The following is a 16,424-nucleotide window of genomic DNA, read 5'->3' as shown; positions in this document are numbered from 1 at the left end:
TTAAATGTCAGGGAATTGTAAACACTGTTTTCAGACTACCATAAACTAAATAGCAATAAATATTAAATGCCATCTAGGTGCCCGATATGAATCTAAGTGACCAAAGGAAAAAAAAGAAAAAGTACACCACAGAGCTGAATCTGATTTCCCAACCATGTATGGCTGGTCTCTTCCATCGATTGTCATTTACAGCCTGTTGTAGATCCTGCTGCATAATAGGAAATTAGCATTTTTAAAATTCATAATTTTTCCAGTAGTGCTCTTGCTGATGCAATTTCATCTTAAAGCATAATTTTGGGTAAAAATATCATGCCAAACGCCAAGTGCATAGTGTTTCTTTGTTCGTAAAAAAAATTGTTCAAAATTTCTTATGAAAGTATCTCAGTAAAACATCACAAAAATAAAATAATTTGAAAATAATATCAGCAGAGGTGCTCTTGCTTAATTAAGGGAATATTAACAAAGAATAGAATATATAGTTGACATTTTGATGGTCAGTTTTATATCTCGAAAACACTCCCACCTTTGCCTTGGCTTTGGAGGAGGCTAACATTTCTTTGAAGGAATCTAACAGAACCCCGTTGAAGGCCAGGGTTGTAGGTCTCAATAACATCAACTTCTTGACCACATCCTCGTTGTACTTCTCAAAGCCAAAATCATCAAGAACACTCCCATCCCGCCCAGACACAAGCCTATAACCAAATCTAGTTGTAATCTTGTCCTTCATGATGCAGCACAGATCACCCATCATGGAGATACGGTGGATGGCTGCAGAAACCAACGGTTCCACCTGAGGTCTGAACAGAGTTTGTGTGCTTGTCCGTCTGGACACGTCAAACCCAAAGGCAATGTCAATATCACAGTCTGTTCGAACAAAACAATGGGTCACAATCTTCAAGAAAGATTACAGACAAAATATTATACATGCTTATCATTAATAAATATGCATACATACTATATTTGTACAGTCTACAGTATATTACCATGTTAGAGAAAGTTTTAACAACAGATTCCCAAAATCACAGAACAGTTTCCTAATTAACTTGCAGCATATCCTCAGCGCTACTGTTTCCTGAGGGGAGAGCAAGGCGCACAATGAGTGAAACTGTTTGTATTTTGTTGTTGAAGTCACAAGCCATGTATCCAATCGAATTTTAGGTTACTTTACTACAACTGTATCCGTCACTTGGTAGTAGCTTGAAAAATTACAGGTGATAACCCTGAAAACTATAAACACATATACAAAAGTTACAATCCAGACTACTTTAAATATTTGTCCAGTTGCAATGGTTTGTGTTGCCCACAATGTGTTTTGTGTGGTGATTAATAGTCTACCAAGAGCATCTGGAAATCAAAGATGTTAATAAACATCAATATTTGATGATTGTACAATAGACAATTTTGTGTGCAATGTAAAATGTGGCTCATGAAGACCACAAGAAAAAAAGAAAGGCCACAGAGCAGAATGAATTCAAAATAGTAGAAGAGCTCATTTATTTAATGAGAAGAAAAAAAAATAAAAAAATTAATAAAGCTGACAACACTATTTTATCTAAACAAGTTCAAGGGAAGTAGCTATGAAAAGCCTTCATTTAAAATACACAAAATACAATTTTTGTTTCAATACAAAATTTCTTTCAGAAGAGCTGCTGTTGAGTAATTGATGCAATTTGTGCATATGATGTATAAAAAGAAAAAGAAAACAGGAAAGCCTGGCTAGAACTGCAAAATGCTACTTTACTTTGAGTGAACAGCGCCTTTAAGCATTGTTTTGATACTTACAATCTGTTTCATAAGAGCGTTGCCTAAATTTAGCATGTTGATGGCCAGTGGCTGCATGTAGCCGGAACCTCTGCCAAATTCCAGCTGGTGAACGTCCATTATGCCCTCCAAAGACACAATCAGCAGTGCACTGACCCCTAATTTACACATCAGAAATGAGCACACATGGGTTTAGTACAGAGTGACTGCAGAAAAAAAAATGGTTCAGGGTCACAGTCTTTGCCTTAAAATTTTTGTGGAAGAAAAGACCCACAAAAAAGGCAGGGAAAGCATGGCACAGGCATTCATGGGGGCTACTTATACAGGATTGCTAATTAAAGCTGCTTTCCATAACTTTTTTGGTTAAAAATTATCCAAAATCAAACATTGAGCAAGTACATAACCAATCAGTGTTCAATCTTCTAACCTGAGCCCGATTAACAATGGTAAGCTTGTAATAATGTTTTCTAATTTGAATGGTTCCGGGTCATTCATCTTTGCATCATTACGTCACGTCTGTATACATAATTAAGCAGTCCCAGCCAGTAGGCTATATTGCGTGTGTAGATGCTTACAGCATTCTTACAGACTATTCAGATTACAGATACGTGGGATTACACTGTACTTACAAAATATTTGTATTTCAAAGAGAATGAGTTCTAAGGAACATTAAATTGCTTTTTGAGGTTAAAAGAACAATTTATTTCAATGACATTCGAGTGGTATGACAATTAGATTAGACTACAGAAATTGAAATCTACAGAGAACGCTACACACTACAATTGACTTTGAAAACGTAAGTATCTGAAAACAATGATGCATGTTAAGCCTGTGATATTGTACATATAGATATCTATATCATACACTATATCATAGTGTTGTTAAAGATAATGTTACATTGCACTTAATATCACATTACTATTAATATTACATTCCTGCAAATATGACAGAAATTTACACACAATTGCTGTTCTGCGGCAAAACACATCAACTGTGCATCTGAATATATGGAATAGTGATTTTAAGCGTGACTTGGATGCGCCAGCAAGTGGAGGGATAAATCCAGATTAATGTGGACGTAGCCAAAGACATCACTTACCACTTTGCTTAAGTCTCTCTGAACTCGCCATTAAACGCTGAATGTCATCATCCAACCCATCTGTGAAGATTATCAAAACCTAAACACAAACATATGATTAAATGTCAGGGAATTGTAAACACTGTTTTCAGACTACCATAAACTAAATAGCAATAAATATTAAATGCCATCTAGGTGCCCGATATGAATCTAAGTGACCAAAGGAAAAAAAAGAAAAAGTACACCACAGAGCTGAATCTGATTTCCCAACCATGTATGGCTGGCCTCTTCCATCTATTGTCATTTACAGCCTGTTGTAGATCCTGCTGCATAATAGGAAATTAGCATTTTTAAAATTCATAATTTTTCCAGTAGTGCTCTTGCTGATGCAATTTCATCTTAAAGCATAATTTTGGGTAAAAATATCATGCCAAACGCCAAGTGCATAGTGTTTCTTTGTTCGTAAAAAAAATTGTTCAAAATTTCTTATGAAAGTATCTCAGTAAAACATCACAAAAATAAAATAATTTGAAAATAATATCAGCAGAGGTGCTCTTGCTTAATTAAGGGAATATTAACAAAGAATAGAATATATAGTTGACATTTTGATGGTCAGTTTTATATCTCGAAAACACTCCCACCTTTGCCTTGGCTTTGGAGGAGGCTAACATTTCTTTGAAGGAATCTAACAGAACCCCGTTGAAGGCCAGGGTTGTAGGTCTCAATAACATCAACTTCTTGACCACATCCTCGTTGTACTTCTCAAAGCCAAAATCATCAAGAACACTCCCATCCCGCCCAGACACAAGCCTATAACCAAATCTAGTTGTAATCTTGTCCTTCATGATGCAGCACAGATCACCCATCATGGAGATACGGTGGATGGCTGCAGAAACCAACGGTTCCACCTGAGGTCTGAACAGAGTTTGTGTGCTTGTCCGTCTGGACACGTCAAACCCAAAGGCAATGTCAATATCACAGTCTGTTCGAACAAAACAATGGGTCACAATCTTCAAGAAAGGGTATAGACAAAATATTATACATCTATGGAAGGATATTCCGGATTATTTTCAAAAAGAATTGCAAATTGTATTTTCAATTGCATTTTCCAAATGTGGATGCATTAATTGTGACATAATCCAAACGCAATTGCAAATCTTGCATTACCGTTTGCGCTTTCGCGAGCAGACAGTGACTGCCAAATTTCAAATGGAAAAGCAAAGTCCGTTTGCAACTGTATTTCCCCAGGTCTTACGAGTTATGAGCCTGTCGATGCTATTTAAATAGCAATAATAATTAACACGTCTGCTTTTTCACTCTCTCTGTGTCGTGCATGTAACCTGCCAAAACTCAAACAAAATCACAATTGCTTTTTCATTTGAATTTCCGATGCCTTACACGGAGACCTGTCAATCAGTGTCAAGGGTGGGACTATATTATGGGCCGTGTTTGTATTGCGAAGTGACGTCACTCACAGACAATTGTGCCGAATGCTTTGAACAATGGAACTCTAAAGGCAGCTGCCAATCCGATAGATGCATGTGAAAGAACAGACAGTACAACCTGGGTCTCCTTATATTCTTGGCACCTTAAACAAAAAATTATTCTGTAGTTTTTATCCCAAATGCAGCAACTATCCCCTGCTAACAGCGGGAGCCACAACGGTACGCACAATAGGTCAATATTCACCATTAACCAAACGCTTTTCACCTGTCTCAAGATCTCTCACTGTTTACACTCCAATTCATGCATGTGACCATACAGAAAAGGCTGCTATTTTTACTCTGCCTGCCCCAGATGACACTTCACCAGTCAGATCTAGGCGCAGCTGTCACAGAACATGCCACAGCCAAAGTGAGTTATTATTTAAAATCATGTGCATCAATCAGTTTCCAGTTTGACAGTGAGAGATGTTGAGGCAGGCGAGATGCTTAGGTGCCACTGGGCATGCGCTCCATAATGGATTAAAAGAGAGGAAAAAATATAAGGTAAGTTGGCAAATAGGTAAATAAGTGTAGATTTGCACTGTCTGTTTGCTTACATGCATCAATTGGAGTGCAAACAGTAACAGGCTGGCGTGACGCTTAGGTGCCACTGGACACATGCTCCATTTTGGATTGAAAGGGAGGAAAAAATATATATGGTAAGGTGGCAAATAGGCAGGCTAATAAGAGTAGAAGGAGAGGCAGGTCGCAACCATTGCACTGCATGTTTGCTCATGTGCATCAATCAGAGTGAAAAGTGTTAATGGTGAATATTGACCTATTGTGATTACCGTTGTGGCTCCCCATAGCAGGGGATAGTCGCTGCATTTTGGGTAAAAACAACGTAATTGTTTTTTGTATAAGGTGCCAAGAATATAAGGAGACCCGTGTTGCATTGTCTATTTGTTCACATGCATCTATCAGATTTGCAGCTGCCATTGTTCAAAGCATTCGACACATTCGTCTGTGAGTGATGTCACTTCCCAATACAAACACGGTCCATAGTATAGTCCAAGCCCTGACAGGTCTGATTGACAGGTCTCCGTGTAAGGCATCAGGAATTCAAATGCAAAAGGAATTGCAATTCCATTTGAGTTTTGGCAGGTTACATGCACGACACAGAGAGAGTGAAAAAGCAGACGTGGTAAATAATATCGCTATTTAAATATGACAGGTTCATAACTCGTAAGACATGGGAAATACTTTTGCAAACAGACTTTGCTTTTCCATTTGAAATTTGGTAGTCACTGTGTGTTCGCGAAAACGCAAACGGTAATTCAAGATCTGCATTTGGATTATGTCACAATTAATGTGCCCACATATGGAAAACGCAATTGAAAATACAATTTGCCATCCCTTTTGAAAATAGTCCGGAATATCCTTCCATATACATCATTATCATTATCATTAATGTAAATGCATGCATATGTACACTCCTCCTATATTACCAGGTTAGATTATTTTTTTAAGAAGTAAGGGATTCCCAAAATCGCTTAAAGTGGTGTTATTATGCTTTTTCACTTTTTCAACTTTAGTTAGTCTGTAATGTTGCTGTTTGAGCATAAAAAAGATCTGCAAAGTTACAAAGCTCAAAGTCCAATTCAAAAGGAGATATTTTATTTAACAGATATCACTTTTCAAAAACTACAATGAACGACTCGTTTGGACTACAATGCAAATTTTCCGGGATTTGTGATATCACAAATATCGACGAATGGGACGAGACCTGGTTGAGCTGCACTAGAGAAGGCAACGAGTGTTATCACTATGTCGGAGACACGCTAGTTTTCCCAAGGCAGACGAACTTAGAGTCGTTACAATCATCCGGGTTTAAATCGTGCTCAAATTGATTTGATTTGGACACAATATTTACACTGAAGCTCGCAGGCGGCTGTGGTACGGGGCGTGACATTTCCCGACCAGGCGCCGAGTGCTGCCAATCAACACACACTGAGCCTGTTCTAGTACACCCCCAAACCAAGATCAAGACTTTGTAAAAGAGCATAATAGAACCCCTTTAACAATTTTCTACTATCTACAGGTGATTAAAACAAAGGATTCATCTAATGGATATTAATGTTTTTATCATATATAATGTTTAATCTTTTGAAAATTGTGGATGTACATTTTGATTGATTGATTTTAATCGACTAGTGTGCATCAGACCTCTCCAGATAACTGCTTTTTGAATAATTGTTTTTAAAACAACAGTAATTGGAAGAACCTTTCTAAAGATATCAAGCAAAAGACATATGCTGAAATAAAAAGCGTAAATTAAATGATAGATTTAGTCAAAGAAATTGTTAAAATCAGTTAATCAGTTAACATCTACATCCCTAGTGAAAATCAAAGACAAGATAGAAGATTTGGTAATATTCACATGTTCAATGAGGTCAGAAATTTGTGGAAGTTTAGAACAAATCTTACTGAACTTGGGTCTTTGAGTTCTGAAAGTTATATGTTTTGTCAAAACATGTTACTTTCATTTAAAAATTAAATGAAATTTAAATTACATTATTTCTCATCAAATTTACTTTCCATCTTCCTATTAACTATTGCTCTGTTCCAAAACCTGTTGAGCTTCCTCATCAAGCAGCAGGTCATAAAATAATGGCCATAATAAATAGTCATTTGGAGGCAGGTGACAGATCATCAGGTTTAGGAACCGAGCTTAGATGTCGAATATTTGGTATTTAAAATAATTATGAATTATGAATACTATAAAAAACTAGTCACTTACCTTGTGTAGGATCATCCTGACTTGAGTCTGTACAGAGTAAATTTAACACTTTCCTTTTGGTTGTCATCAGTTCAAGGTCATCAAACGATTCAATAAAGAGCCGATTATTTCCAGCTATTTTCTGCAGCTCAGTTTTATTTATGTCTTTGCCTATCCCAATGGCAGTTATTGATATGCTTTTGTCTCTGAGATACTCTACTGCATTCAAATCTTCCGTATCTTTAGCATGTCCATCTGTGATCAGCAGGAGATTCTGAGCGACTCTTTCCTCTATTCTGGATCCATTACCTTTTGTGAAGAAGTATCTAATATTTTTCAGGGCGTCCCAAGTACTTGTGCCCTGGTTTCGTTGAGTAATATTTTGTATTTCTTTCTTCATGTCTGCAAAACTAGTGTATGTGTTCAGGTAAAAGTGACGCTGGAATATATCGCTGAACTGGGCAACACCCACTCGCCATTTGTCTTGAGCAATATCCAGCTCTCTCACAATGGCAATCATGGTTTTTTTGAGAATATTCCAACTTGTACTTTGAATAGAATCTGATCCATCAATTAAAAAAACAAGGTCTGAGAGCGTCTTCTCACAAACTAGAAAGAGAAACAAACAAACAAAAACATTAGGACTACATTAATGGACAGTTCTGTAAAGCAATATTGAAACTGTAGATTAGCAGGCCACAAGTTTCTCATTATTTAGGGGCTATTTACACTTGGTCACTTCAGATCACACATTTGTACCGATAGTTCAGTAGGTGGTCTAAGACAGTGGTTCCCCTGATCCCGAAGGGTCACGTAGACTAGGGCTGTGCAAGAGAATAACTTTGATGATCTGTGTGCAAACAGGCAGGCCTGTCTTTAAAAAGGGCAGGAAGTAAAATTATTTTTTATTTATGACAAAAATTCAGATGTTTTCTAATATTCTAATATTAACTTGTCAAATGCGGGTGGATTTCAGCAGTGGCGGGTAGCATGGTCACTCCCACTTTGATGGGTTGAATTTTATATACATTAACAGAGCTTGACATTAATGCTTGTCTGAGACAAGTGGATTTTTTTGAAGGGGCATGTGAAAGAGAATTTTACATGCCTGACCGGACAATTAACCTAATTAATACATCTAATTAGGGAAGCACTGAAATTTTGGCGAGAGTGATTCTAATTTTATTACATTTGGTGTAAACGGTGATTGATAATGTATCATTGATAATGTATCATTGAGTCGGACTCATAACCCAAAGGTCCGAACCCCTTACATTGATACATTATACATTGATAATGTATAATTTCCAGCTATTCACCGAACCCCCAACTGCTCCCCGGGCGCCGCAGCATAAATGGCTAATGTATTGAAGGTAACAAGGTTGCACCAGATGAGGTTCATGCAGCCTGTGTGTGAGACAATCTCATGGAGAAATCAAAACAACTGAACACAACTGCACACAGAAGAGAAGAAACATACTGCGGTAAAAATTTCGTTTTTTTTATATTTATAACATGACACGACCAAGAGAGTGCAGTTTTCCCTGAAAGCCAGGGCCCGTATTCTTAAAGATTCTAAGAATCCTCTCAGAGAGCTCCTAATTTAGCTTAAAAAATTTCTAACTAGGAGTCTTAGCTTAAAAGTGATTCAGGACCAATCTGAGAGCAACTCTGAGCAAGGAATAGACAAAAAACTTTTATCTTAGTGAGGAGGCGGGGCTGACCCCGTTGCTAGCTATGACACAGCCTTTGTCCAAATACCCACACTTGCAGTCTTTGCACTTGACCACTTGATTACTTAAATGACGTATTTCCTGTATTTGGCCGAAGTCTTCAAGTGAGCATGAAGACCACAAGTGTGTGTCAAACTTTTCATTACCCGATGGGACACACTTATAGTGTTGTAAAAATGCAAGTGTTTACACAGCTTTATTTTAATTTTTTATTTGAAATATTTTGCATTTAAAATCAACTTCTAAATGTCTGTTCAGTAGTCCCTATAACATGACATCATTTTAATTTGTGGTGCTTCTAATTAAATGATAAAAAGCAATTGCAAATGTTGTACAAAATAAATATCACCACAACTCATCTTTGCACCAATAAAATGTAAAAACACTGTTTTTCTACCAAATTATTTGAAATATCTAATTATTATATTAATATTTAACTTACACTGGAAAGGTTTCCGTGACCTCTCGCGAGATCTCGGCAAAAAGTCTCACGATTTATTTCCAGAACATGATGCGATACACTTAGCCTTGAATAGCACTCTGGAGCGGTATTTGAGATAGTGTGGATTTAGTATCCATTAAGGGCACTGCACTTTGGCATTTTGAAGACATGGGACAGCCTTGCACACTTACTTCCTGTCGCGCACACGCGCTCTCAAGTGGCCAAGACCGCAAGTATGGGTATTTGGACAAGGCCAATTCGCATACTATCCATTCTAAATAGTATTCAAAAATAGAATTAGTATGTCCCAAATCATAGTATGTTTAAAAAAGTATGCCAAAGATTCCCGGATGGTCTACTACTTCCGGTTAGAATTAGAAAGTGCAGATCGATGCACACAGATAGAACTACAAACATGCATTAAAAAAGTGTTAAAAAACTACAAACGGATTAATGGATAAACGGATTTGAGTGATAAATAATCAATGTCTAATGTCTAACTAATTAAAAAATATATAAATTTAATGTTATCCACGTTATATTTCATCTGCAGCAACACAGTGAACTTTTATAATGATACATTTAGTCATTAACTTTTAAATGCATCATTATGCAAACACATGAAGTGAGTTCTCGGCATGATAGACCCGCGACTAGCAGATCCCAAAGCTTGCCTACTATTCTTATACATACTCAAAAGTGTGTACTTTTTCTTCACAAAAAGAGTACATACTTTTAGGGCATAGTATAAGTAGGCGAATTGGGATGCAGCATGTGATTGGTTGGTTGTCCAAGAAGGAAATAAAAGAGCGCTTTAAGAGTAGGGTCTATTATAAGCCTTCACTTTGAAATTACAGGTGTAATTTTTCCTGTTTTACCATACTCTCTCTCTCTCTCTGTGCATGCGTGAGCGTTTGTTGAGCGTGTGAGTGGTACGGAGCGTGGTGAGTGCGTGAATTTTCTTTTGTGTGGCCACTGTGCCAAACAAAGTTCTTTCTTTTTTCTATCTTTTTTGGGGTTTTTTTCACTTGTATTAAGGTTTTTTTTGTAGTGTCGTGTCTCTGAAGGTTGTCTATCTGCCAGTATTTATTACTGGCAGAATGACTTCAGGTGTGAGGAGTTTAGATTTCCTCACACGGCATCATGCTGTGAAAATAGACTCGAAGGCTAGTGTTGAGGACTGTAGTCTAGTGGTGGCAGAGGTGGTTGGCTGTGAGAATGTTGTGTCAGCTTCGAGAATGAACAACGCGGTTGTTGTTTTTATGAAAACTGTTGAGTTGGCGATCGTCCTGGTTGAAAGTGGAGTCGTAATTGACAATGTGTTTGTTCCAGTGCTACCATTGTCTATGCCGTCAAAGAAGGTTATCCTTTCAAACATACCGCCTTTCATTAAAAATGAGGTGCTTGCACAAATGTTAGAGCGATACAGTAAATTGGTCTCCCCAATAAAAATTATTCAAATTGGTTGTAAATCGCCATTACTAAAACATGTAGTGTTGTTTAGACGCTTCGTGTTTATGATGTTAAAGGATAACAGAGAAGAGTTGGACTTAACGTTTAACTTTAAGCACGATGAATTCAATTATGGGATCTATGCCACTACTAATAACATGAGATGCCTTAGTTGTGGTGAAATAGGACACCTTGTGAGGGCTTGCCCGAGAAAAAAAGAAAAATCCAAGCACAATGTTTCGTCGGTCTCGGTTGAAAAGGCAGGTCTCGGTTGTTGTTTTTATGTATCTATGCTCCCACCAATGCAGTTGAAAGAATGTTTTTTATATATATATTATGTAAAGCAATAAGTGATTGTAACACTGAAGATTTGTTTTTAATAGGAGGGGACTTTAACTGTATGGAAAATGCCTCTGATAGGAATCATGTTGAGCCCCATATGGCTTCTTGAAGAATACTTATTAAATTAATAGAAATGCATGATTTAACAGACACGTGGAGAAATTTTCATAAGACACAGAGGCAGTTTACTTGGCTTCATATGTTGTCTTTAGCAAGGTTGGACAGATTTTATGGTTTTAGTCAGCAACTTAATATTTTCAATATTTTCAAATTGTTCTATTATTCCAGTCAGTTTTTCAGACCATAGTTTAGTGCAGTGTTTTTTAACTTTGGGATCCATAAAACCTAAGAGTGCATTGTGGCATTTTAATAATAGTTTATTAACTGATTTGGAATTTAGGAATTTTGGAATCTGAACTTTTAAGAAAGGAGACCTGAGTGACATAAAAAATTGGAGGCCTGTCTCTTTGCTATGCAGTGATTATAAAATTCTATCTAAAGCGTTAGCAAATAGATTAAGTAAGGTTTTAGTAGAAATCATTCACTCTGATCAGACTTATTGTGTTCCAGGTAGGCACATTTTTGATAATATTTTGTTTCTTAGAGACTTTCTTGATATTGGTAAGCTCTTGGACGTTAATTTTGGTTTAATATCAATAGAACAAGAAAAAGCGTTTGAAAGAGTGGAACATAGTTATTTATGGGATGTTCTAAAAGCTTTTGGTTTCAATAAAGTTTTTATTAATAAGTTAATAGTCTTATATTGTGATGTTGAAAGTTTGCTGAAGGTAAATGGTAACTTATGTGCCCCCTTTAGAGTTTTTAGAGGTATTAGACAAGGGTGTGCTCTGTCTGGTATGTTATATAGTTTGGCGATTGAACCTCTGTTGAGAAAGTTTAGAGAAGAATTAAAGGGTGTAAACATTCCCTATTGTGAAAATGTTTTTAAATTATCAGCTTATGCTGATGATATTGTCATTTTCATTAAAGAACAAAGGGATGTGAATAAAATGACAGAAATTGTATGTGATTTTATGACTGTATCTTCGGCTAGAGTAAATTGGAAAAAAAGTGAGGCTATCTTATTTGGTAAATGGCCAAATGGACAACCTGCCTGCTCTCCCTGTGGGGTTATAATGGAGCAAAGATGGGTTTCAAATTTTAAATACCTGGGTATATATCTGGGAGATGATATGAGTGTGAAAAATTTTTTGAAGGAGTAGAAGAAAAAATAGTGGGTCGTTTGAATAAATGGAAGTTTTTACTTTCCAATATGTCTTATAGAGGACGGGTTTTAATTATCAACAATTTGGCAGCCTCTACTCTTTTGCATTGGTTAACTTGTATTGATCCACCACCACTTTTATTAAAAAAAAGTTTAATAAAAGTCTATTTTAGTTAATTTCTTTTGGGATAACTTACATTGGGTTCCACAAAGGGATTTATTTTTGTCTAAAGATGAAGGGGGACAAGGTCTGACTCATTTGCAGAGTAGAGCGGCAGCTTTTAGGATAAAATGTGTACAAAGGTTCATTGATACTGAAAATTGGAGTTTGGCTGCTTCTATTATTTAAAAAAAATGGAAGGTTTGGGCTTGGACAAGTCTTTGTTTTGGATGAACCCTAAGAAGATGTCTGTATCCAAGTTACCTATTTATTATTGTAATTTATTTAAAGTGTGGTCACTTTTTTAAGTCTTGAGATATGAAAATACTGACTCTTTGTATTCGACTTTACAAGAAGCACTGATTTTTGGTTCACGTTTGGATGTGTCGAACAAAAACTATTTCCCTGTTTTGACAGACTTACTTATCAAGTCTCATGTCACTACTCTTGGGAGGCAAATTCATATAATTGGACCTGAACTTTCTAACACTAAAGCAATGGCGGAAAAGTTGAGTCTGAAGTCAATACAAGTAATAACTCAGCTGTTGAATAAGTGGAAAGAAAACATTACTGAAGAAGAACTTAAAATTATCAAAGACTTTGCAGAAGGGCAGACTCAGTGTCTCGTATCCGGTCCATGAACTTCCGTCTGCTAGCCATCAGAGGTCACCCTTCCCATTTCATTGACTCTTGCACTACACACTGTTGCATATCACCCCGGACTACATATCCCATCATCCACTACACTAACGACACACACACTGTTGATTGCACAGCACTGATTGCACACAGCTGTTATCACTCACACATCCCCTATTTAACTCTCACTCTGATCCCATTCCACTGCTGAGTATTGTTTAGCACTTATCAGTTTGATAGCTACACTACAGAGCCCTCGTCAGCTGCCTAGCCTAGCCTGGCCTGGCCTGGCCTGGCCTGGCCTGGCCTGGCCTGGCCTGGCCTGGCCTGGCCTGGCCTGGCCTGGCCTGGCCTGGCCTGGCCTGGCCTGGCCTGGCCTGGCCTGGCCTGGCCTGGCCTGGCCTGGCCTGGCCTGGCCTGGCCTGGCCTGGCCTGGCCTGGCCTGGCCTGGCCTGGCCTGGCCTGGCCTGGCCTGGCCTGGCCTGGCCTGGCCTGGCCTGGCCTGTTTTCTTGGTTTTTGATCTTCGCCTGTTTTCCTGGATTTATCCCTTTAGTCTTGTCCCTTTTGATTCTGTTCGCCGTTCGATGACCTTCGCTAGCCCTAGGATTATTCTTGTGTCTTGCCCGCCATATACCTGTTTGCCCTTGTTCGACCCTGCCTGTGTTTCTGACCTCTCTGATTAATAAAGCTTGCACATGGATCTGCATGTCTCACGTCTCATCGGCTCCGTAACAGAATACTCGGCCCCACAAGGATCCAGCAGCTTTTCATGTGAACATCGGCCAGGTATGGACACTGCAAGACTGTTATTAACCCTCGAGCAGGGCTTGTGAGCGCTCGAGGATTATGTACAAGAGTATTTAGTGTATGGTGATAAGAATAAGATTTACTTGGTTTGCAGAGCTCTTGGGAGACCTGTTTTTGTAGTCCACACAGATCCTGGTAGGTCTTTGCATAGTGCGCTGTTCCTTCATATCCCACCATCTCCTTTAGCTGTTCTACATCTGCATCTTCAGTACCAATAGCAAAAAAGATGACATTTGACTTTGCCAGGGATTCAAGCCATGTTGCCAGACCACTTAAGTCATTAACCGGGCCGTCTGTAATCAGAAATAGCACTTGGGGAACATTCTCTGCCGGTCGTCCACCATGTGTTTCACCAAAGTAGGAGAGTGCATAGTTCAGGGCTTGGACCGTGTTTCTGCTTCCTCCTGAAGCTTTGAGGTTTGAGATAACCCTCAGAATATCAATTTGACGGTCGTACTGTTTTAGTGTGAACTCCAAACGAGGGTTGTCAGAGTAGGTTGAATACAAACTTTTTATATGGATAGGATGCAATGTCTCTCAAGTCATCTTCCTCAGTGTCTTTGATACCAAATGCAAATATAGTGACGCCAGATCGCCGCAATGCTGTCGCAGCCCTGGCCACCTCATCTGTTGATTTCCCATCAGTGATAACAACAGCAACCTGCTGAACATGCTGATCTCTTCTGTGAGCGCTCGAGGATTATGTACAAGAGTATTTAGTGTATGGTGATAAGAATAAGATTTACTTGGTTTGCAGAGCTCTTGGGAGACCTGTTTTTGTAGTCCACACAGATCCTGGTAGGTCTTTGCATAGTGCGCTGTTCCTTCATATCCCACCATCTCCTTTAGCTGTTCTACATCTGCATCTTCAGTACCAATAGCAAAAAAGATGACATTTGACTTTGCCAGGGATTCAAGCCATGTTGCCAGACCACTTAAGTCATTAACCGGGCCGTCTGTAATCAGAAATAGCACTTGGGGAACATTCTCTGCCGGTCGTCCACCATGTGTTTCACCAAAGTAGGAGAGTGCATAGTTCAGGGCTTGGACCGTGTTTCTGCTTCCTCCTGAAGCTTTGAGGTTTGAGATAACCCTCAGAATATCAATTTGACGGTCGTACTGTTTTAGTGTGAACTCCAAACGAGGGTTGTCAGAGTAGGTGATGCCGCCAAATCGTACCCGTTTTTCTCCAACCACAGATTTGCTCACCACATATTTCATTAAGTTTATCATTTCTTGAAAGCCATCTTTATTGGAACTTCCAGCATCAACAAGGAAGATTATGTCAATCAATTGTGTCTTGCATGCTGGAAAGATATATGAAGTTTATGTTAGAAGTCATTTGGAAAAGTCACTTTAGCAGGAGACAAACACACTTTTGCTAATATTTGAAGTGGTTTTTACTATAATACGCATGAAAAATTACAAGCTTTTAGTGGATGTACACATTACAAATGTGCAATCCTTCTCTTTAGGCAAAACAGACATGAGCCATACAAATCTACATGCTACAGCTGGTCAGATTCAGATAGTCTCAGGGGACTTTGGAAATGGAACAGATTTTGAGTGTAAGATGTCATCAGTACTTTTGGTCCATTTTCATGGAGAAGGAAGACTATTATAAATGTTTGCACTTTTAGGAGTACACTTGCATGTAGATGCCCTCAAAGATAACAGACATTGACTAAAATATTTTTTTCAAGGGGTTTAACATCAACTGACTGAAGTTACTGACATGATGTGATCTCTCCTAAAAATCTCAGATTTGGTTTATGTACCTGTGTTGCAGATCTTGGGAATGATGGCATTGCTTAAGTCTTTTGGGGAAGTAAATCTGTCTTCAAAGAATGCTCCATCATGGGATCCATCACGGGATCCAGCAATGGCAAGAATCTGAGATTTGTCTGCATGTCTCATACCAATGGCATTAATGTTGATGAAATTGTCTCTCAACATTTTAGCAGGCTCAGCTACATCATCGCTACTCTCTCCATCTGTAAGAACTATCAAGAACTTTAAAGCACTGCAGCGTCCTCCTTTAGAAATGTCGAAAGATTGTAATACTTCTTTAAGTGCTTTTCCAGTGTTCGCTTTTCCATTCATCTGTTTAATATTTCTAATTTCCTGTAATAATACAGCTTTATCATTAAATGTATTTAAGGAAAACTCCTCCTTTGGGTCGGTGCCGTACTGAACAACCGCAACATGCTCCTTGTCTAGTCCAATTTCAAACTTATCTATCACAAGCTTCATTATGTCCTTCATATTTTCAAAGTCCTTAGCACTAATGCTTCCGGATCCATCAAGCAGGAAGACAACATCTGCAAAAAGACCTTCACAACCTAAAAATAAGAAATTCATAAAGTGATCACTCCTTCTGTGAAAATAATCTTGACCCAAATTATATTTAGGCCAAGAGAAAAAAAATTATCTGCATGTACTGTATTTTATCACCCATTGAATTAAAAATTGTGCAAATCAGGTAACAGTGCAAACATACAGTATAAACATATGCCCTTAATTGAATTTCTCACCGCATATTTCTGTAATGATGTCTTTCTTGATTTCATCAAGGATATCA

At 38.1% G+C, this 16,424-nt stretch overlaps 1 protein-coding gene across 1 annotated transcript in view; it reads right to left on the bottom strand.

Moving 5' to 3' along the window:
• The window catches only part of LOC107561762 (collagen alpha-6(VI) chain-like), a 35,062-nt gene extending 18,644 nt beyond the window's left edge, over window positions 1-16,418 (bottom strand). The window contains exons 1-9 of the mRNA XM_016246237.1: window positions 16,378-16,418; window positions 15,622-16,185; window positions 14,590-15,150; window positions 7,064-7,651; window positions 3,481-3,821; window positions 2,861-2,939; window positions 1,783-1,919; window positions 1,048-1,072; window positions 524-864 (exon numbers count right to left, since the gene is read on the bottom strand). Coding sequence (XP_016101723.1) covers window positions 524-864; window positions 1,048-1,072; window positions 1,783-1,919; window positions 2,861-2,939; window positions 3,481-3,821; window positions 7,064-7,651; window positions 14,590-15,150; window positions 15,622-16,108 — 2,559 coding nt within the window. The 5' untranslated portion in view covers window positions 16,109-16,185; window positions 16,378-16,418. The remainder of the gene's footprint in view (window positions 1-523; window positions 865-1,047; window positions 1,073-1,782; window positions 1,920-2,860; window positions 2,940-3,480; window positions 3,822-7,063; window positions 7,652-14,589; window positions 15,151-15,621; window positions 16,186-16,377) is intronic.
• Window positions 16,419-16,424: the final 6 nt, after the last annotated feature.

Source organism: Sinocyclocheilus grahami, unplaced genomic scaffold (genome assembly GCF_001515645.1).
Source record: "Sinocyclocheilus grahami isolate Dianchi unplaced genomic scaffold, SAMN03320097.WGS_v1.1 scaffold791.1, whole genome shotgun sequence".
Taxonomy (NCBI): Eukaryota; Metazoa; Chordata; class Actinopteri; order Cypriniformes; family Cyprinidae; genus Sinocyclocheilus; species Sinocyclocheilus grahami.
The sequence above is the reverse complement of the archived record's forward strand: the minus strand, read 5'-3'. Positions and strand labels throughout refer to the sequence as shown.